Source organism: Myxocyprinus asiaticus, chromosome 18, assembly GCF_019703515.2.
Source record: "Myxocyprinus asiaticus isolate MX2 ecotype Aquarium Trade chromosome 18, UBuf_Myxa_2, whole genome shotgun sequence".
In the NCBI taxonomy this organism is placed as follows: Eukaryota; Metazoa; Chordata; class Actinopteri; order Cypriniformes; family Catostomidae; genus Myxocyprinus; species Myxocyprinus asiaticus.
Genome location: NC_059361.1, coordinates 42,640,234 through 42,662,760, shown reverse-complemented (window position 1 = coordinate 42,662,760; position 22,527 = coordinate 42,640,234). Strand labels below are relative to the sequence as shown.

General features: G+C 38.0%; 1 protein-coding gene across 2 annotated transcripts in view; it reads left to right on the top strand.

Annotated features, from left to right (window-relative positions):
* The window catches only part of LOC127456309 (spondin-1-like), a 286,387-nt gene that overhangs the window by 101,093 nt on the left and 162,767 nt on the right, over positions 1-22,527 (top strand). For both annotated transcript variants that reach the window (XR_007899817.1, XM_051724739.1), the window contains exon 6: positions 4,776-4,924. Coding sequence is in view for 1 of the 2 variants with exons in the window: in XM_051724739.1 (XP_051580699.1) it covers positions 4,776-4,924 (149 nt within the window). In the remaining variant the exon portion in view is untranslated. The remainder of the gene's footprint in view (positions 1-4,775; positions 4,925-22,527) is intronic.

Below are 22,527 nucleotides of genomic sequence, written 5' to 3'. Positions count from 1 at the left end.
TGTGACGAGGAGGAGGGCCGGGCTGGGCCGTGACTACTAATCAGGAGAGGGATAAATGCAGCCGGATGCGGGAGAGAGAGCCACACGCAGCTGCCATGTGTGCATTTGTGTTTGTGTCTTTTTGTTTCATGAAATATTAATTTGACTTCAGCCGGTTCCAGCCTCCTCCTTGCCCATCTCTATACTGTTTCAATTAGGCAGGTGGTTTTACTGTTGTGGCTGATCGGGGTGTGTGTGTGTGTGTGTGTGTATATACAGTGCATCCGGAAAGTATTCACAGCGCTTCACTTTTTCCACATTTTGTTATGTTACAGCCTTATTCCAAAAGGGATTAAATTCATTATTTTCCTCAAAATTCTACAAACAATACCCCATAATGACAACGTGAATGAAGTTTGTTTGAAATCTTTGCAAATTTATAAAAAAAAAACAAAAAAAAAAACACGTACATAAGTATTCACAGCCTTTGCTCAGTACTTTGTTGAAGCACCTTTGGTACCAATTACAGCCTCAAGTCTTTTTGAGTATGATGCTACAAGCTTGGCACACCTATTTTTGGGCAGTTTCTCCCATTCTTCTTTGCAGGACCTCTCAAGCGCCGTCATGTTGGATGGGGAGCGTCGGTGCACAGCCATTTTCAGATCTCTCCAGAGATGTTCAATCAGGTTCAAGTCTGGGCTCTGGCTGGGCCACTCAAGGACATTCACAGAGGTGTCCCGGAGCCACTCCTTTGTTATCTTGACTGTGTGCTTAGGGTCGTTGTCCTGTTGGAAGATGAACCTTCACCCCAGTCTGAGGTCCAGAGCACTCTGGAGCAGGTTTTCATCAAGGATGTATCTGTACATTGCTGCATTCATCTTTCCCTCGATCCTGACTAGTCTCCCAGTTCCTGCCACAGAAAAAACATGCCCACAGCATGATGCTGCCACCACCATGCTTCACTGTAGGGATGGTATTGGCCAGGTGATGAGCGGTGCCTGGTTGCCTCCAGACATGATGCTTGCCATTCAGGCCAAAGAGTTCAATCTTTGTTTCTCATGGTCTGAGAGTCCTTCAGGTGCCTTTTGGCAAACTCCAGGCAGGCTGTCATGTGCCTTTTACTGAGGAGTGGCTTTCGTCTGGCCACTCTACCATACAGGCCTGATTGGTGGAGTGCTGCAGAGATGGTTGTTCTTCTGGAAGGTTCTCCTCTCTTCAATGCTGCAGACATTTTTCTGAACCCTTCCCCAGATCTGTGCCTCGATACAATCCTGTCTCGGAGGTCTACAGACAATTCCTTGGACTTTATGGCTTGGTTTGTGCTCTGACATGCACTGTTAACTGTGGGACCTTATATAGACAGGTGTGTGCCTTTCCAAATCATGTCCAATCAACTGAATTTACCACAGGTGGACTCCAATCAAGTTGTAGAAACATCAAGGATGATCAGTGGAAACAGGTTGCACCTGAGCTCAATTTTGAGTGTCATGGCAAAGGCTGTGAATACTTATGTACATGTGATTTTTTTCGTTTTTTATTTTTAATACATTTGCAAAGATTTCAAACAAACTTCTTTCACGTTGTCATTATGGGGTATTGTTTGTAGCATTTTGAGGAAAATAATGAATTTAATCCATTTTGGAATAAGGCTGTAACATAACAAAATGTGGAAAAAGTGAAGCGCTGTGAATACTTTCCAGATGCACTGTATATATAAAAGAGAGAGAGAGTGAGAGATAGATAGATAGATAGATAGATAGATATACAGCTCTGGAAAAAAAATTAAGAGATCACTGCAAAATTATCAGTTTCTCTGGATTCACTATTTATAGGTCTGTGTTTGAGTAAAATTAACATTTTTGTTTATTCCTTTAAGTACTGACAATTTTTCTTCTAAATTCCAAATAAAAATATTGTCATTTAGAGCATTTATTTTCAGAAAATGACAACTGGTCAAAATAACAAAAAAGATGCTGTGCTTTCAGACCTCGAATAATGCAAAGAAAACAAGTTCATATTCATTTTTAAACAAGACAATACTATTTTTTTTTTAACTTAGGAAAAGTTCAGAAATCAATAATTGGTGGAATAACCCTGATTTTCAATTACAGCTTTCATGCATATTGGCATACTCTCTACCAGTCTTTCACATTGCTGTTGGGTCACTGTTATGCCACTCCTGGTGCAAAAATTCAAGCAGCTTGGCTTTGTTTGATGGCTTGTGATCATACATATTCCTCTTGATCACATTCCAGAGGTTTTCAATGGGGTTCAGGTCTGGAGATTGGGCTGGCCATGACAGGGTTTTGATCCGGTGGTCCTCCATCCACACCTTGACTGACCTGGCTGTGTGGCATGGAGCATTGTCCTGCTGGATAAACCAATCCTCAGAGTTGGGGAACATTGTCAAGTTTTCTTCCAGGATAACCTTGTACGTGGCTTGAGTCATGCGTCCTTCACAAAGTGAATCTACTCGTTTCCAGCCTTGCTAATGAACCCCCAAATCATCACCGATCCTCCACCAAATTTCACAGTGGGTGCGAGACATTGTGGCTTGAAGGCCTCTCTAGGTCTCTGTCTAACCATTAGACGACCAGGTGGAGGATCGGTGATGATCTGGGGGTGCTTCAGCAAGGATGGAATTGGGCAGAAACTTGTTTCCTTCTGCTCTGACAATATTCCCCATCTCTGAGGATTGTTTTTTCCAGCAGGACAATGCTTTTTGGCCAAAGTTTTAAATGTTGCGGTAATTAGAATTTATCTGGACATGCCTTAGAAAATGTCTTCAAAAATGTGGGAAAAAAAGTTAAAATATCGATTTTACTGTTAAAAAATATTTCAGACTTTCCTTTTCATGTTCCAGAAGAAAAGAAACTAAATTGTTAACCTTTTAAAATATCTTGTGTGAGAATTACCCTGTTCTGTCCAGGTATAATTGGCAACACAATTTCCATTAATTTGGCAGTGCTGGGCACTGTTCTGTGCCAGAGCCTGCTGTCACAGTTTGACAGATGCCTCCCCTGTGCCAGTAGTCAATCTGACTGTTACACTATGAGTCATTTGCAAAGAGAGTAAAGTCACCCAGCTCTCACAAGAGTCAAGTATTGCTTTGTACCAGGAGCCATTATTTTGGAATTGTGAGAAGCTGAGATTGACATTTCTTCGGCTGCGTGTTCCATGGAATTACAATATTGATTTTACTTTATTTTGGCCAGTTTAATTGATAGCAATAGTGAAGACAGGATGGGGAGAAGAGGGGGGAAAGGACTGGGAAACGACAAGTCAGACTCAAACTTGCATTTGAGTATTGGAGTAGACCTGCAAGTGATGACCCATGTGCATGTTAGTCATGCCATGAATGACATACTGGTTCTAATAAAGTGCCTGACGTGGTCTTCTGCTGTTGTAGCCCATCCACCTCAAGGTTAGACGTGTTGTGCATTCTGAGATGCTATTCTGCTCACTACAATTGTACAGAGTGGTTATCTGAGGTACCGTAGCCTTTCAGAACTGCTGCTCACTGGATGTTGTTTTGTTTTTGGCACCATTCTGAGTAAACTCTAGAGACTGTTCTGTGTGAAAATCCCAGGAGATCAGCAGTTACAGAAATACCAGCTTATCTGGCAACAACAATCATGTCATGGCCGAAATCACTGAGATCAATTTTTTTTCCCCATTCTGATGGTTGATGTGAACATTAACTGAAGCTCCCGACCCGTATTTGTATGATTTCATGCATTGCACTACTGCCACACTATTGGCAGTTTACAGGACTTGAAGGATCTGCTGCTAATGTCTTGGTGCCAGATACCACAGGACAACTTCAGGGGTCTTGTAGAGTTCATGCCATAGCAGGTCGACATTGTTTTGGCAGCACGCAGAGGACCAACAGCATATTAGGCAAGTAGTCATAATGTTTTGGCTCTTCAGTGTAAATGGTGTATATACAACAGGTTTGTACTACTGCTGACCAGTTAAAAAGCGTTAATATTGTTAAGGGGCAATTCCAGCATTACGGATGTGACATTTACAGTAAAATGTGTAATTTTACTTCACTCTTAAAGTATTCATTTCCAGTATAACGGATCATTTGTATGTATAATCATGAACCCCTGCCGATAGAGTCCAGAAATCTGAGAATTTTCCAGTTTTTCCCATTTAGATAGAAAAAATCTACTTGCAATACAGACATGACAAACGTGAGCTTTTGGCAGACCACATACTCTGTAAAAACTGTAAAAAGTAGAGTGGAAAAAGCACCGTTGCAGACGTGACAACTCTTACGGATGTGAAAGTTGTGAAAGCAGCACTTGCATGATGAGGGAAAACCATCCAAAAAGTTGTTTGCTGTGCTGCAGTCTATGCTTTGTACATTTTTGTGCTTTTTTGTCCTTTGCTGATCACATGCTTGCATTGAGGATAATGAAAGACACCTCCATTTTGCAAAGGGGTTTGATTGCCTGATTATCCTGTCAGGTTTATTTAGTAATATATGGCCATAACTGTACATTAGCCCTTATATATGTTCCTATACTTCAGTAGGTAGACTGATGATAGCAATGGGAGAATTGTTGATTTATTCACAAAAAAAAAATATTTATTAACATACTAAATAAATGAATACCCTTGAAGCAATGTAAGTCGCTTTGGTGAAAAGCATCTACCAAATGCATAATGAAATGAAATAGCAATGTAAATATAACTCAAGTACAGAGACAAATGGAAAGGATTTCTTTAAAAGAATGTAATTTCATTATATATAATTCTTAAAACGTGAAAATTACTTTCCTTCACAGGGAGAGCCAATCACTGGTCAGCCCTCATTGGATCGTCCCATTCGAAGAAATATGTGCTATGGGAGTACGGAGGTTTTGCCAGTGAAGGGGTAAAACAGGTTGCTGAACTGGGCTCACCGGTCAAGATGGAGGAGGAGATTCGTCAGAAGGTAAGAATGAGGAGTTACAGCCTGATGATTGTGCTTTGTTTGTTTTGCTGCCAAATGCTGGAGATTATTTTATATGCAATCTTATCCAGAGATGAGTCATGACTCTTGGAATATTTATAAAGTGTTATAATGGATATGACAAGTTGGTAGGTTTGGTCTTGGCAGACTAGATCTGCTTACGCTGCTACTACAATCCCCTTGAAGCAGCTCTAGACATTTGCTGCTGGGGAGGAGGAGGGTTTCAGAGAAAAATCTCTTGTAGCACACTATAGTGAAACCTGCTTATCTGCAAATAATTGATGCAATTTAAATGTTAGACAAACAGAGTGTATGTACATTGTTTGGTTTAACTGATTACATATATAGTCGGGCCATGTAGAGTTTCATTACTGAATTTAGAATAATTTAATCAAGTTTACTTTAAAAAGACTTGACAGTGAAGAGATGTTCATTAAAGCTTATTTATGTGGTGAAAACATAAAATTAAAAATCTGTGATTTGGTTGGAATATTTTGCCAATGGATTTGGCGAGTGTTGCTGGCAATGAAACAGCAATGTTATATTGTTGTTTTGTTTATCTATAAAGTATCATGGGATCAGTGTTCACCAGTGGTTGGAACTTTGAAATTCTGTCTGGAAAGCTTTTTGGATCTAGAATTAGATCTAGAAACCTGCAGCTGTAAACACATAATAATGGTTTCATTATAATTCACCTGAGTGGAAGCAGGGTGGGTATTATCCCTCTTGTCCTTGAAGAACTTGGAAAAAAATAATAATAGGTATTAGAAGCCATGTCCGTGGCAGCATGGTGATAAAATAGAGCTGAAATAGATCAGGTAGATCATTATATTAGCTCTCCACTGGAGCATCATAATTACCTGCTGCTTGAGGGATGGGCCTGTATTGTGAGGGACATGGAGAAAAGCCTGGAGACCTCTGCAGTCGTTGAGTGCTCTGTCTATTCTCTAAGCTCAGCCAAGCATGCGTATGCTCTTGGAGATCTGTGAAAGACTCACATGTTTGCTTACTGGTGCACGCAATGCATTTCAATATGCAGGATCAGCTGAGAATTGACATGGAAATGATAAGAGGATGAGGGTGATGATTGAACTTAGTTCCATTTGAATCACTATATCTTGCACTCAGAATTTTCAGCTCTCTTATAATAGTTAAGGTATAACAATATGATATATATGGTGAGTAAATGGTTCTATTGGTGATGAGACAGATGGAAATGTACTACCATTGATGATTTACCATGACTTTGACAAATGTTACATATCGCTGGAACAACACTCCTATAAATGAATCAACCTGGTCTCATAGAATCACGTTACTATACCCATATTTTTCTAAATTATTTTTATGTGGCTAGTTGTATGTATCGTGAAATAAACAAAAGAGGTGCTACAACAATGACTGTTATTCACTTTAACACAAATCACAAGTTAAATGACAGATTATCAGTTCAGAAACACTTTTTACCCTGTTCCTCTCACAATGCTATCTTATGTCATCGACATTTTACTATACTTGTAAAGTGACACATTTCAACGATTGCATTTCATAACCAACTACATTTGCAAGCTTGTTCAAATTGCGCAGTAGCTCAATTGATAGAGCATTGTACTTGCGATGCAAAGGACTGGGGTACAAGTCCTGAAGAGCACATGAGTCGAAACATGAGCCGAAAGTGTCAAAGATGTACCAAAAAAATGATGTGTTTGGCAGTTGCGTTTTTCATCAAAGCCACAACCTCAGCCACTGATCTAACATAATGGTGGTTTTACTCCACATGCGACTGCCCCAACAGACAAGATATGGTTTCACCGCTGGCCTTTCTACATTCATACTCGGCCAATGATGTCACAGCATGTACGCTGATGAGCCAAAACATTATGACCACTGACAGGTGAAACGAATAACGTTGATCATCTCCAAACAAGGCCACATGTCAAGGTCTAGGTTGATTAGATGGTAAGTGAACAATCAGTTATCTTAGCCAACGTGGTGAATGCAGGAGAAATGGGTAGGAGTAAAGACGTGAGCAACTCTGACTGGGTCAGAGCATCTCTGAAACAGCACACAGAGGACCAACAGCATATTAGGCAGGTGGTCATAATGTTTTGGCTCATCAGTACATGTGCCCTTGGGAGGATGCATGCTTTTGAAACCCTTTTTTTTTCCCTCCAATGCAGACCTCCAATTTGTGTTTCCATGCTGAGTGAAAACAAGATCATTTCCAGTTCAAATTTGCTACAAGGGAAGCTGTTAACACCAGCTTTGGTATCCTTCAACCCATTGCTGACATAATCTACCCTTTCATTCTGCATGGACTTTACAGTAGCATGCTTAGTGGTGTTTAAACCTAGAGAACAGGCAAAGTCTCCCTGGGCTTGGGGTGGCACAGCTAGCATGACACAGTGTGGGTTCCGAAGAGACAACCACTATGACATCAGTGCTTTCAACAGGCTTTTTAAGAGGTATTAAAAACCTTTGCATGGTAACAAGTGAATGAACTTGTTAATGAAAGATGGTCTGCTAGCTAGTTAGCTAGCCAGCAATTCAAAATGAGCCGTGCGATTCAAACAGTTACTGCAAAATATATACAATTTGATTTGAGTTCAATAAAAATGCAATAAATAAGAACTAATTAAAAAACTAAATATTTAAAGTGAGTTGATATATGATATATGATATATGATTACCATTTTCATATGCCATTGTATTTACATGATACTTCAAGGTAATGGTACATGACCAAACCATGGTAATGCGATGGTAATTTTTTATGTGTTTTTGTGTAGGGTACTAAGTGATTTGATACTCTTTTGGTTCGAAAATGTCTTTACCTGCAGCAGTCATTCACAAGCTGCACACGTGTTGAACTTAATAAAGCATTCTGTGCATGTTGTTATATAACAATTCAGTGTGCATGTTAGAATGTGAATCGCGAACTGATCAGACCATTTTGCTATCACATGTAGGGATGCACCGATACCTCTTTTTCTCTTCCGATCTGATTCCGATATCTGAAATCTCAGTATTGGCTGATATAGATCCCGAGTTGTTGTTTTTTTCATAATCAGTTTAGAATATCTGTACCTCACTGTGTGGAACTAATTGGGAGTACACTTTAATATGTGAAGAAACACAAACCTCTAACTACACATGATTTCAATATAAATGTATAGCCTATAAAAATTTTTTTTTTAAAAAAACGTTTATTGTTAACTATAGTCTACTGGATAATGTAGCAGCAAAATTAACAGTAATTCCAGTCTAAGTCTTCAGTAGAAAAGAAACCAGTTTTCTTTGCACAATTTTTTCAACTTGTATCTGGACTTCACTTTAGTTGTAAGATATCAGTCCACTTTTCATTCAGGTATTTGTGAAGGATTTCTGTTCGTGGGCATTGGAGGAGTCAGGAGGCAGCGAACTATCAACATGAGTATTTTTATTACACGTTCAGGGTCACACACAACTTTAACATAAAAGGGCTCTTAGTGACCAAACATAAACAAAAGATTCTTGGCGGACAACACTCTCCGCTGTCACTCTCTCTCTCCCACTCTGATGCTCGTGCCTTATCAGGTCTCCCTCCGCCATCACTATAATGAGAGACAGGTGTTAGAGTAATTACAGCCCAGGTGACGAGCCTTACCGCTTTCCCTCTCCCGCAGACCGACACACGACACATTCTGCCACACAGTTATTTTTTGGAACCCATTCAACTTAAATATTGTTTTACTTTGTAAACAAATAATAATGATAATACTAATACATTATAGCTTTGAGTTCTGAGGGCTGAAAATAGTCAAAAGAGCTATTCAGTTGATAATCATACATCTTCAGTTCTGATTCAAATCTGCCGATAGTAAACACTGGATTCACAGCTTGATGTAAAATGCAGTATTGTAACGATTGTCAAAGCTACCCTGCTACTTAATCAATAAAATAGCTAAGCAAATGAAAAGCAACTTCATTTAAAAACTAGCAAAGGTACAACTTCACTACTGAGAAATGTAGTTAAGCTAATACCTTTGCTATTTGTAGCAAAGCTACTACCCATCACTGCCATTATGTTTCCTAAAACGTGTGACATTAGACTTGTTTTGCGATCCTTGAGAGGTTTAAAGCATTTATGTTTGAATATCGTCTCTCATTTAAACTTCAGTTTGATTCATTTACATGAATCAGTTCAAACTGCCCCAACCTGGTCTCACAGAATCATGTTGCTATATTATATTGTTACATGGCTTGTTGTCAAGGGTGTAGATTCCAGGGGGGTGGAGGGTGGGTGGTGAGGTAACCCCCTAATAATCAAAACAAGCAAGCACAACCTCCCCAATATTTATACCATGTCAGTGGATACATGTAAATGCTTCACGCTGCAACCCCCCAATGTTTAAGCCAAATCTACGCCCTTGCTTGTGTATGTATTGTGGCAGTTTCTTGGTGAAATGAACACTAGAGGTGCTAGTTGGATTCTAGTTGGTAATGTTTACATTACATAACTACATTAACAAGCTTGTTTAAGCATGAAAAAATTGAAAAATAGCTCAACGACACGTGAGCTGAAAGTGTCATAGAAGCACAAAAAATGATGTCGTTGCATCTGCAATTGCATTTTAAGGCACTATTGGTTAGGTTAAGTTTAAGTTTTAGGGTAGAAAGGTTGGTTTTATAGTTTTAAAACTTGACTTGAGCATTAACCTTATAAACCTCATCTGATTTGGAGAAAATTTAACTCACCTTTAGCGCCACATGGTGGACATTTCACCTCAGAACTGCTACAAAGTCGCCATAGTCACGTAATTTTCATGAGATCATGATGAAATGACCGTTTCAATAAATCGATTCAAAACTCTGATTAAATGAATCATTTGTGTCATCACTCAGAAATGTTTACTGAAGTCTCTGTGTGCTATTTTATATTAAAAAATAAACTATCACCAGACCCATTAATTAAACTCTCACTGAATTGAAACCTTAGCTATTTCCAGATGAACATTTATTACTCAGAGGTTGTTATTTCATAGCTCAGGAGACTTGTCCCACCTAAATTTCATTAGGAGTAATAGACACAAATGAGACAAATGTTGACATATAAAGGTCTAAAGTTAATGTTGATAGTATTGATGATATTATTTGGACATTTTATATTAAGTTCATACTGTATTAAAATTTAAGATGGGACAAAATTGGGACAAGTAGCATAATATTTTACCTCACAATACAGTGACAATACTTTCACGGCAATATTGTTAGAAACATTGTTCGGCACTTTACCTTAATGTTCTATTAATGAACGGTTTATAAAGGGGTTCATTAATGACTAATGAGTTATTTGTAAATGCATTATAAAAAATGCATATAAGGTTATAACTACATTCAAAGGGCGACTGTCATGTAATAGCGGCCAAATAGTGAGTCATTTTACATCATATGTTATAAATGCTTCATAACAACATTAATACTTAATAACGTACTCAACATTAATAACCTAAGAATATGTACTTTAATGTAAAGTGGACACATAGGAAGCATTAATTAATGAGTTGCCAACATTAGAAACATATGCACATAAAATGGAATGGCTTTATTATATGATCTACGAAATGTTGCAAATGAACATGAAGAGTTAAAAGTTAAATTCTCACTATTTGGGAAGTATTGCATGAAAGTTGGCCTTTTTATTTTTATTTGTACATCTGCATGTCAGTGATTTATAATGCATTTGTAAATTAATTATTAGTCATTAATGAACCTCTTTATGAACCCAATTAAAAGGGAACATTAATGTAAAATGTTCCCATTTTTATATTAATATTTATATTTAACCAAAATACAAACTGAGTACGAACTAAAAATAAAAGTCAATAACTGTCTGTCAGATTGTACGTACATACACAAATGGGGTTTTGTCTATTAAACACACTGGAAGTGAGGTATGCTATTTTCTCACATTGATTGTTTGTTTTATTTCTATTAAAAAAAAATGTCTTATTTATTTTTTTACTGACATTGGCATGCCTGTGCTCTATTCTACTTTTATGGCTTTACAATAGATTAAAACACATATTATTAAAAGTAAATTTAAATATTACTGTGGCGTATTCGGTGTTAGGTATACTTGAATTACAGGGTAATTAATTAAAATAGTGTAGTGCTATGAGGTGTCATTTAGGCCATAATTCAAACCTCTCGTATAGACACAGAACACTCTCAGTGAGGATGGACACAAAAACATGTTTGATGTTAACATCCGCTAAAACGATTAAAATGAAGACTGTTGTAATACAACAGCCAGGAAGAACCAAATATCTACCAATCAACGCTTTTAATAAGCACTTTTTGCTAAAAGAGCGAAGCTTCAATCAATGGAGAAAGACAGTATTTTTTCTGTCGAGTGTTTTCTTCTCCATAATCAAGCTGAAGCATTTTCCGTTTTTAAAGCTCAATGGAAAGGCTTTCCATTTAAAACTGGGCTCATCAGTTTTTGGACAGTATAATATGTTAAAAATAGCATATATCCACTGTAACCATGCATTAAAGTGTATTTTTATGGGAGAAGAAAGGCTTAGCATGAAATAACGTATTTCTCCTTTGATTACAGTGTTGTAGTTTTAGCAATACATTGTGTTTATCACAAGGGAAATGTAAGAAAATCAAATTAAGCATTTTAACTAAACCTGCACTGTTCTGTACTTTAGTACTAAAAGTGTTGCAGTTTTTCTCACCGTCATTTAGCTGAGACTCCAAGAACGAGCACTGACATATGCAGTGTAAGTCATGTCATGAATAGGTGCACTGTGTTTTGGAATCATTATGTTCAGAAACATTTATCATGCACTCGAAAGCTATATATTTAACTAAATTCTCCTGTTTCCGACAGAAAACATGCGCTGATTTTCAATGATCTTTCCCCCAACCGCTTCTGTCAAGTGTGCATGTCCATGTAACGTTTAACAGCCGATATCTCACACAACATGAAAAGGTGTCTGTGTTTTAGGTCCATTTCTCTCGGTTTGTGAAAAATGATCAGCAGTGTGGGTGTGAGACGCTAAAAATGTAACAAATGATGATTCCGTATTATACGGGGCGATTCTGTAGTTTACCGAACGGTTGGCAACCCTATTGGTAACCCTAAAACATTTCTGTCTACACAGGATGCGAGCGGTGTGGCACGTTAAAAGCAACTCATGCCACAATGGAAGGATGCCCTGTTCAGCAGAGCTATACAGGGTGTAAACTGAAACATGGCTATTTAAAATAGCCATGAATTGACACAAAGATCAATGTGTGATAGTGAATGGTGGATATATCACTACATGTTCTTTCAAGATGTATAGATTAGGGTGTTTTCTTGTTGTGTATACCATAAATGTATATGTAACAGTCCAGTGATTTACAAACACTATTCCACCATTCACTATCACACATTGATCTAAATTTATGGCTATTTAAAATAGCCATGTTTAAGTTTACACCCTGTTTGGCTGTGTTGAGCAGGGCATGCTTGTGGGATGTATAATGGCAGTGAGTTGCTTTTATCTGCAGGAAGCTGCTCGCATCATGTGTAGACAGAGGGTTTTAGGGTTACCAACCGTCCCATGTAATACAGAATTGTCGTGTATTTAAGGGAGCACACTTGGATTCCATAAATTTATACAATTCATGTCCAGTTTACACAAAATTATCTGTAATTATCTGCGAATTGTTTAGACTGATTGCTTAAAAAAGAACAAGCTCAAAAGAACAATTCGCAGGCGGGCGCTGTATGTGCAAGTGTTATGTGTCTGTGTGTGTGAGTGTTATATGTGTGTGAAAGAGAGGTAAAACCAGTGAATGTGTGAGCATTATGCATTTGTGTGAGAGGTAAGAGCAGAAATACATGAGTGTTACATTTGTGTGTGTGTGTGTGTGTGAGGTAAAACCAGTGAATGTGCGAGTGGTGTGTGTGTGTGTGTGTGTGAGAGAGAGAGAGAGAGAGAGGTAAAACCAGTGAATGTACGAGTGTTATGTGTGTGTGTGGGGGGTGTGTGTGTGTGTGTGGACAGGTTTAAGTGGTTTACGAGGACAAACTGGTAATTACAAGGGTATTATGCTATAAATGTGGTTCATGAGGACATTTCTAGTGTCCCCATAATTCAAATCGCTTAAACACACTAAATGATGTTTTATTGAAAATGTAAAAATGCAGAAAGGTTTCTGTGATGGTTAGGTTTAGGGGTAGGGTTAGGGTTAGGGGATAGAATCTATAGTTCGTACAGTATAAAAATCATTATGTCTATGGAGAGTCCTCATAATGATAGCTGCACCAATGTGTGTGTGTGTGTGTGTGTGTGTGTGTGTGTGTGTGTGAGGTAAAAGCACTGAATGTGCTTGTTGTAACAGGTTCGAGGAATGAGGAAGCAGGAGACAGCGAATACAACTCAAAAGTAAATTTATTAAAAACACAAAACACGTTAGCTTAACAGCGTAAAGGTAAAGCTCCACACAGAAACACTCAAACGCTCTGGGAATGGCCAACACACACCTCATATCTCACTGCGAACATTGAAACAGCAATTACCAGCAGTTAATCTCAGGTGAAAACTCTTACCGCTTCCTCACTCCCCAGACGAACACTCAACCATGCCCTCACCTCCACACGAGTGTTGCATGTGTGTGAAAGAGAGGTAAAACCAATGAATGTGTGAGCATTATGCATTTGTGTGAGAGGTAAGAGCAGTAAATGCATGAGTGTTATGTGTGTGTGTGTGTGTGTGTGTCTGTGTGTGTGTGTGTGTGTGTGTGTGTGTGTGTGTGTGTGTGTGTGTGGGCAGGTTTAAGTGGTTTAAGAGGACTTTTTTTTAGGTTACAAACTGGTAATTACAAGGGTATTATGCTATAAATGTGGTTTATGAGGACATTTCTAGTGTCCCCATAATTAAAATCGCTTAAAAAACATACTAAACGATGTTTTATTGAAAATGTAAAAATGCAGAAAGTTTTTTGTGAGGGTTAGGTTTAGGGGTAGGGTTGGGGTTAGGGGATAGAATCTATAGTTTGTACAGTATAAAAATCATTATGTCTATGGAGAGTCCTCATAATGATAGCTGCACCAACATGCATGAGTGTTATGTGTATGTGCAAGCATTTTGTGTGTAAATGCGAGTGTTTTATGTGAATGTGCATGCGTTTTGTGTGTATGTACGAAGGTTTCTTGTAAATGTGAGTGTTTTCTGTGTATACGAGAGGTAAACTTTCAATTATGGCCTAAACGGCACCTCACATAGTGCATTCAATTTCAAATTCTTGTAATCAGATTACAGTAACTGACATTCAGTTAAGTTGCTTTTAATTAAATCTTTTTGCTTTTTGTGACAGCTGAAAGGCGTGCACCCCCTAACGTGTCAATAAACAAGAAGGACATATAGACATTATTTTAAATTTGCTGGGTGTAAAAACAAAAGCTTTTCTGTGAAGTGTTATAGAAAGTAACTTAAAAATAATTAGTAATATGATTACTTTTCGACTAATTAATCAGTAATCTGTAAAGTCAGTAATCTGTTTACAATTTTAGAATAGTAATTAGTCATTTGTAGTGGATTACTTTTTAGAGTAACTTACCCAAGACTGGCCGTAATATCTATATAATATACACTACCGGTCAAAAGTTTTGAAACACTTATTCTTTATTATCATTTTTTTTTCTTCACATTTTAGAATAATAGTAAAGTCATCAAAACTATGGAATAACATAAATGGAACTATGGGAATTATGTTGTGACTAAACAAAATCCAAAATAAATCAAAACTGTGTTATATTTTAGTATCTTCGAAGTAGTCACCCTTTGCCTAGAATTTGCAGACATGTACTCTTGATATTTTCTCTAACAACTTCTTGAGGTATCACCCTGGGATGCTTTTTAAACAGTATTGAAGGAGTTCACATCTATGTTGGGCACTTATTGGCTGCTTTTCTTTATTATTTGGTCAAAAACTTTTATTATTAAATTTTAGTTTTATAATGAAATAAATTAATATGGTGGCACAATTATATTTTTGTCTACAAAACTAATTTCAAACATTTAAGCATACGCCTTCAGATCAAAAGATTTTTAAGATCATGAGAAACATTTCAGTCAAGTGTTTCAAAACTTTTGACCGGTAGTGTACTTTCACCAGTTTCCTCTTAATTCCCACCCCAATTGAGATCTCTGACTTTTGATTGCAGACTGGTGTTTGGGCAAATCTGAGCACAGTTTGAGTCATTGTTGAGATCTCTTCAGAAACTCCAAGAGGAGACAAATTTGAGATTATTGGGGACTCTTATTTGGATAAAAGCAAGACACTTTAGCAAACCTCTCCATTGAAATAGTTAGATATTTATTATATCTCATATGTGATATTTTTGTTGTTTATAAACCATCCTTTATTGTGCTGATTTGGTGAAGGTGAAGGTGAATCATCAGCTAAGATGAATTTGAACTCTGAAGCAAGAAAATGTTTCCCTGCAAATGCTGACATGAACATAAATAGTCTGTGTGTTATCTCTCTCTCTCTGTGTGTGTGTGTGTGTGTGTGTGTGTGTTAATAAATATGGGGCTGGAGTCTTCATTTCTCAGTATTTGTGTGAAATTGTCCTTGCAAAAGCCAAATAGGCCTGCACAAAAATGATTTTTAGAACAAGTAAACATTGCTGAAAAAATAACCAAAGATTTACTTTATTATTGTAGGTTTTGATTTCCTTATTATTTCTGTGGTTTCAGGAACACAAGTAATACATCTCAATGCAACTTTTCTGTTACAATCAGGGTTTGAAATTAATGATATCACTGTCACTCTTACTAGCCACTTTGGCGGGTGATGTTTTCAGGGTTTTTCCTGCATTTTCTGTGAATGTCGGGCGATTTACAGCCACTGCCGAAGCAAATTTAATGGTTTTCATCTCATGTTCAGTGCTTTATAAGCACTAAATATGCCTCTCGTAACTTACATGTGCATCAGTGCAGGACAAATGAAGCGTGCAAATGAAGTCCCTTACTTTCACATGAAACGCCGCAGCGCACATCAGTGTGCCCTAGAGATAAGATCGCCAGAGCTCTGGGACAGTGCAGAGCGAAACTTGCGTTATTCAGTCGGCTTCACTCGATATCGCGGCGGAGACCACAAAACTTGTTACACATTTGAATTCTACAGAGAACATTCTAGTATAAAGCTCTATATGGTGGAAGTCATAGCTGGTCAGCCCCTTGAGCACTGACAAGGCAGAGAGGAGACAAAAATACACCCATCAGTTTTAAAAAAAAAATACATCATCATCCTTACATTTCTATTGATTTTTTTACTGCAGTAAGACTAACTGGGAACTTGTGTAGATTCATATTTAATCTATTGGAATTAATCTTTTAGAATTATTTTTATTAAAAGTGTGAATGTTGTAGTTAAAGGTTTCTAAATGTGTTTAAGCTATTAGTTTTTCATAACAAATACTATCAGTTTTTTTTTTTTTTTTTAGAAAAGACTACCAGCTTTAACCTAACCATAGTAATGTTGAGCTTTCCATGGTCTTACCTGTGGTAATGGTCTTATCATCGCAAATGCCCGTTACACAAGTTATGAACTTAAATATAGTCAGGTACAATTTGGAATGAGGGGTTAAAACTTCCATGAAGTATTGACAAATTATTGATATTTATGATCAAAATACCTCCTGTTCTATCCTACTCCTTTTCTAACTGGTCATGTTTGCCTTCAGATATTCTAAAGGTGACTTAAATCATTAGGCTTTCAAATAAAATTTCCAAAGAAATGCATGCAGTTACAGTCTCCAGTTACCTTAATCACTTTTTGTGAGGTGGGTGATTTTGGCTAGAGAAAATGCTGAGTGGCTAGTGACCTTGGAAAACTACTAGCCACAGTGGCCGGTGAGCCAGAACGTTCATTTCAAACCCTGGTCACAATATACAGTAACACTTTACATTAATGCTCCCTTTGTTAAGGGTTTATTAAGGGATTGATTAATGACAAATAAATCATTTACAAATTAATTATAAATCATTTATATGTGGTCAACATGTATAAAAAAGGGTAACTTTTATGCAACACATGCCAAATAGTAAGCTTTTTTAACTTACATTAACTTACATGTTATAAATGCTTAATAAATAAATGTATTCATACTTGTATTAATAGAAAACATAAAATGCCCTAATTCATGATTTTCTGTCACAATGCAGCAAAAAATATATTATTATAGTGAGAGTAGAAGGAGGGATTATGTCATGTTCGTTTAGTGTTAATATTCATTACTGTAATGTCTTGACTCACTTGTGTTTTCACTTTCCTCGTCATATTGATGTCAAAAATATGGTGCTACTCTGAGTGCTGCCCCAAGTTACCTAGTATAGTTACCTCTCTGCAAAAACACTTCATACTCATTCACAGAATGGGTCATATAATCAGAATCAGAATGAGCTTTATTGCCAAGTATGCCTACACATACAAGGAATTTGTCTTGGTGACAGAAGCTTCCATTGCACAAAAAATACAACAACAAGACAGAGATATTAATAAATAAATAAAAAATAGACTAAAAATAAGAAGTGAATAGAAAATATAAGTGTATATAGAAATACAAAATAAGACTCTCTCTCTCTCTCTCTCTCTCTCTCTCTCTCTCTCTCTCTCTATATATATATATATATATATACTAATACAAATACAATATGTTATATACAGAAGCAAGGGAATGTAAAGGCAGAAAAAGTATGGTATGTTGGATAAATATAAATAGACTAAGCTGTGTATTGCACATAATTATTGCTTAATGGGGCAGTTTTAACTGTTCATGAGATTGATAGCCTGAGGGAAAAAAACTGTTCCTGTACCTGACGGTTCTGGTGCTCAGTGCTCTGTAGCGCCTGCCAGAAGGCAACAGTTCAAAAAGGTAGTGGGCTGGGTGAGTTGGGTCCAGAGTGATTTTTCCAGCCCTTTTCCTCACTCTGGAAGTGTACAGTTCTTGAAGAGAAGGCAGAGGGCAACCAATAATCCGCTCTGCAGTCCGAACTGTCCTTTGTAGTCTTCTGATGTCTGATTTAATATCTGAACCAAACCAGACAGTTACTGAAGTGCAGAGTACAGACTCAATGAATGCTGAGTAGAACTGTATCAGCAGTGCCTGTGGCAGGTTGAACTTCCTCAACTGGCGAAGAAATTACAACCTCTGCTGGGCCTTTTTCACAATGGAGTCAATGTCACTTCAGGTCCTGTGAGATGGTAGTGCCAGGAATCTGAATGACTTCACTGCTGCAACAGTGCTGTTTAGAATGGTGAGCAGGGTCAATGTTGGCGTGTTCCTTCTAAAGTCCACTATCATCTCAACTGTTTTGAGCATGTTCAGCTCCAGGTTGTTTTGACTGCACCAGTGAGCCTGCCATTCAATCTCCCTTCTGTATACAGACTCATCATCCTCTTGGATGAGGCCGATGACAGTAGTGTCGTCTGCAAACTTCAGGAGCTTGAGAAAGGGGTCCTTGGCAGTGCAGTCATTGGTATACAGGGAGAAGAGTAGTGGGGAGAGCACACATCCCTGGGGGGCACCAGTGCTGATCATACATGTGCTGGAAGTGAATTTACCCTGTCTCACTAGCTGCTGTCTGTCCGTCAGAAAGTGATCCACTGACAGATAGATGTGGGAACAGAGAGTTGGTGTAATTTAGTCCGGAGAATAGCTGGGATGATGATGTTGAAAGCCGACCTGAAGTCCACAAAAAGGACCCTTGCATATGTCCCTGCTCTGTCCAGATGTTGCAGGATATGATGCAGTCAACATGGGATTGACAGACCTGTTTGCTCGATAAGAAAATTTAAGGGGATCTAGAAAGGGTCCAGTGATGTCCTTCAGGTGGGCCAACACCAGTCTCTCAAATGACTTCATGACCACAGATGTCAGAGCAACGGGTCTGTAGTCATTAATTCTTGTGATTTTGGGTTTCTTTGGGATGGGGATGATGGTGGAGTGTTTGAAGCAGCAGGGAACTTCACACTGCTCCAGTGATGTTTTGAAGATCTGTGTGAAGACGAGGGCCAGCTGGTCAGCACAGGATTTTAGACAAGCGGGTGAAACACCGTCTGGGCCCTGTGCTTTCCTTGTCTTTTGTTTCCGGATGTCACGGCACACCTCCTCTTCACAGATCTTAAGTGCAGATTGAGTAGCAGGAGGAGGGATGAGGGGGGTTGCAGGAGGTGTTGATGTTTGTGTGAAGTGAAGGTCAGAGCGAGTGTGAGACTGGGCCTTTCATCTACAGTAAAACACATTCAAGTCGTCAGCCAGTTGATGGTTCCCTACAATGTTTAGGGATGGTGTCTTGAAGTTAGTAATGTCTTTCAGGCCTCTTCACACTGATGCAGGGTCGTTAGCTGAAAACTTTTTTTCAGCTTATCAGAATATCTTCTTTTAGCCACTCTGATTTCCGTATTCAGTGTGTTCCTGGCCTGATTGCGCAAGATTTTATACCCACTTCTGAAAGCATCCTCTGATGGCCTGATGAAGCTGCCTGAGTTTTGCTGTAAACCATGGTTTGTCATTGTTGTATGTTAAATAAGTCCTAGTAGGAATGCACATATCTTCACAGAAACTGATAAATGATGTCACAGTATCTGTGAGCTCATCCACATTGGTGTCTGCAGCTTTAAATACACTTCAATCAGTGCAGTCAAAGCAGGCTTGTAGTTCCAGCTCTGCTTCATTGGTCCATCTCTTTATAGTCTTTACTACAGGTTTAGCTGATTTTTAGTTTCTGCTTGTAGGTTGGAAGAAGATGAATCAGACAGTGATCAGAGAGTCCCAAAGCTGCTCTAGGGAAAGAGTGATATGCATTCTTTATTGCTGTGTAGCAATGATCCAGTATATTTCTGTCTCTGGTGGGGCATGTAATGTGCTGTATGTATTTTGGCAGTTCACAGGTGAGGATGACTTTGTTAAAATCGCTGAAAATAATAATAAGTGAGTCCAGGTATTGTTGTTCCATGTCTGTGATCTGATCAGACAGCTGTTTCAGCGCTGCATTCACACACTCGTGTGGAGGAATATAAACACTCACCAGAATAAATGAGGAAAACACCCGCGGCGAGTAGAAAGTTGATAAAGAGTGCTTCTAAATTAGGACAGCACATCTTCTTTAATGTTGTTACATCTGTACACCGACTTTCATTGATGTAAAGGCATGTTCCACCGCCTCTCGTTTTCCCCATTAACTCCGCAATGTGATCCTCTCTGAACAGCTGTAAGCCCGTCAGATGTAACGCGCTGTCCGGAATGTCTTCACTCAGCCAGGTTTCTGTGAAGCACAAGGCAGCAGAGTTTGAGTCCTTGTTTGTGCAGGTGAGGAGATATAGTTTGTCCGTTTTGTTAGGGAGAGAGCGGAGATTCGCTAGATGAATACTCGGCAGCGCTGTTCGAAAGCCGACTCGCTTCCCCCACCTGCGTCTCATAGCACGCTTGAGCAGCACAGCTGTGCCTCCGACTAAAATGTCTATCAAAATGTCCGAATAGTCCAAAACTGGGAAAAGATTGTCTGGTATGTGCTGCCGAATGTACAGCAGCTCATCCCTGGTAAAACTGATAGGAAAAAAATTACTAAACACAGGACAAACAAACAAAAACAACAAAAGAATTGGAGAGCTCCACACCAAGGCTGCCATCCATGGCGCCATCTTGTACATTAGTATATCATATAATAATATTTGTATTATATATACTATATTTATTATATATAGTATATTATTATAATAGAGCCTGATGACCATTAAACCATTCTGAACTTTATGTACATAGGTTTGAAATGTTGGCAACTCCTTAATCAATGCTTAATATGAGTCCTCTTTACATTAAGGTACATTTTTATAGCTTACTAATGTTATATACGTGCTATTAAGCATTTATAACATATGAGGTAAAATAGCTCACTATTTGGCAGGTATTGCATGAACGATACCCTTTTGTTGTTGTTATAACTGCATATCAATGACTTATAATGCCTTTTAAATGAGTTATTGGTCATTAATTAACCCTTTTATTAACCCTTAACAAAGGGATTATTAAATAATCTAAATATCAATGTGTTTAGATATTTTCAATTTATGTTTGATATGTGTTATTATCTAACATTTTGTATTGTACACAAGTTCTTTACTTTCCATTTCCATTTTATTATAGAAAATATTAGATAAAGAACATAATATTGAACATATTACTATGAAGGCAGCTTTCATTACAATGAAGTCATGGCAACTTACTATTTTCAGTTCAGTGAATGCTTAATAATTAAATCTTGCAAGGTGTTGCCTTCATTTCTATATGTTCTATAAAAATGGTAGGAACATAGTAGTGTGTAAATGATGACTTTATTTGGAGTATCTCAGAGTATATCAAAACAACAGTTTTATATCTGTCCATCCTTCTGTATGGCTGGTGTTGTCTTCTCCATATTGTTGTTGATAAAGAACAGTAGTCTGCTGATAAAGAAGCACTCTTTCTTCTCAATTTCCTGCGCAGAGCCCGTCCTGATGTGTCTTCGCTTCCAGAGGCCCATGCTAGTTGTCATTGTTTTTCTGATGTTTCTGAAGAGCTCTGGCTTCTGCATGGCAATGAGACTGTGATATCTTATGTTGTCACCCATGTAATTCCCTACCCGAGCACAACATGGCCATATGTTAGTGCTGGGTTTTTGCATATCTGCTAAAGCATCTCCACATTAAGGGCTCTTGGTAAGATGGAAACATGATCACACGCAAAGTCTGCATGTTGTTTTCAAGAGTTCCGGTTGGCTCGTACAAAAATGTCCAACTTTTATTTCTATATAGAAAAATAAACCAATGAACAATGGGTTTCATTCACTTATAATTGTGTGGATTTTGCATACTTACAGTATATGCACAGGAATGTTATCACAAATTTTTTTGTTTGTATTCAGATTTCATGCACAAATAGGTGCGAATGCATGGTTAGGTGAATGAGGCCCATTGTTATTATGATTTTTCCTAAGTCTAACCCCTAAACCAAACCTAACCATAAAGTGGAACGCCTTAGCCAAACCCTAAACATAACCATGATTTTAATTGGAAAATTACTTTTGTGTACCACAGAAGAAATAAAACACTGGGTTTGGAACAAGACAAGGAAGGCATATTACAGGTTGTCAGTCATTTGTATTTTAAAATTAAATATGATATTAGTAATCAAATGTGATCACAGACATTTCCTTTCTTAAAATGAAAGTGATGGATAGATAGTTTAAATTTGGTGTTTGATTTGTAGCGTTTTTAAATTTTGTTTGTTGATTCGTTGGTCTAAATGTCGTACCTTTTTGTACGAGCCAAGTCCTACAATATCTTACAATTTCGCCATCTCGTACAAATTATTGACTATGTTTACATGGACACCAGAAATTGGTGTATTGCGAGAAAGCAGCGTTTCAGTTTACTTGCACTGTATAAGCGGTGTAGTCTTTACCCCCGTATACATACGGCTTAGTCAGAAAGCAGCTTTCTCCACAGCAATGTAATTTCTCTGCGATGCTTGTGTAAATAACAAACATGGCATCTGAGGA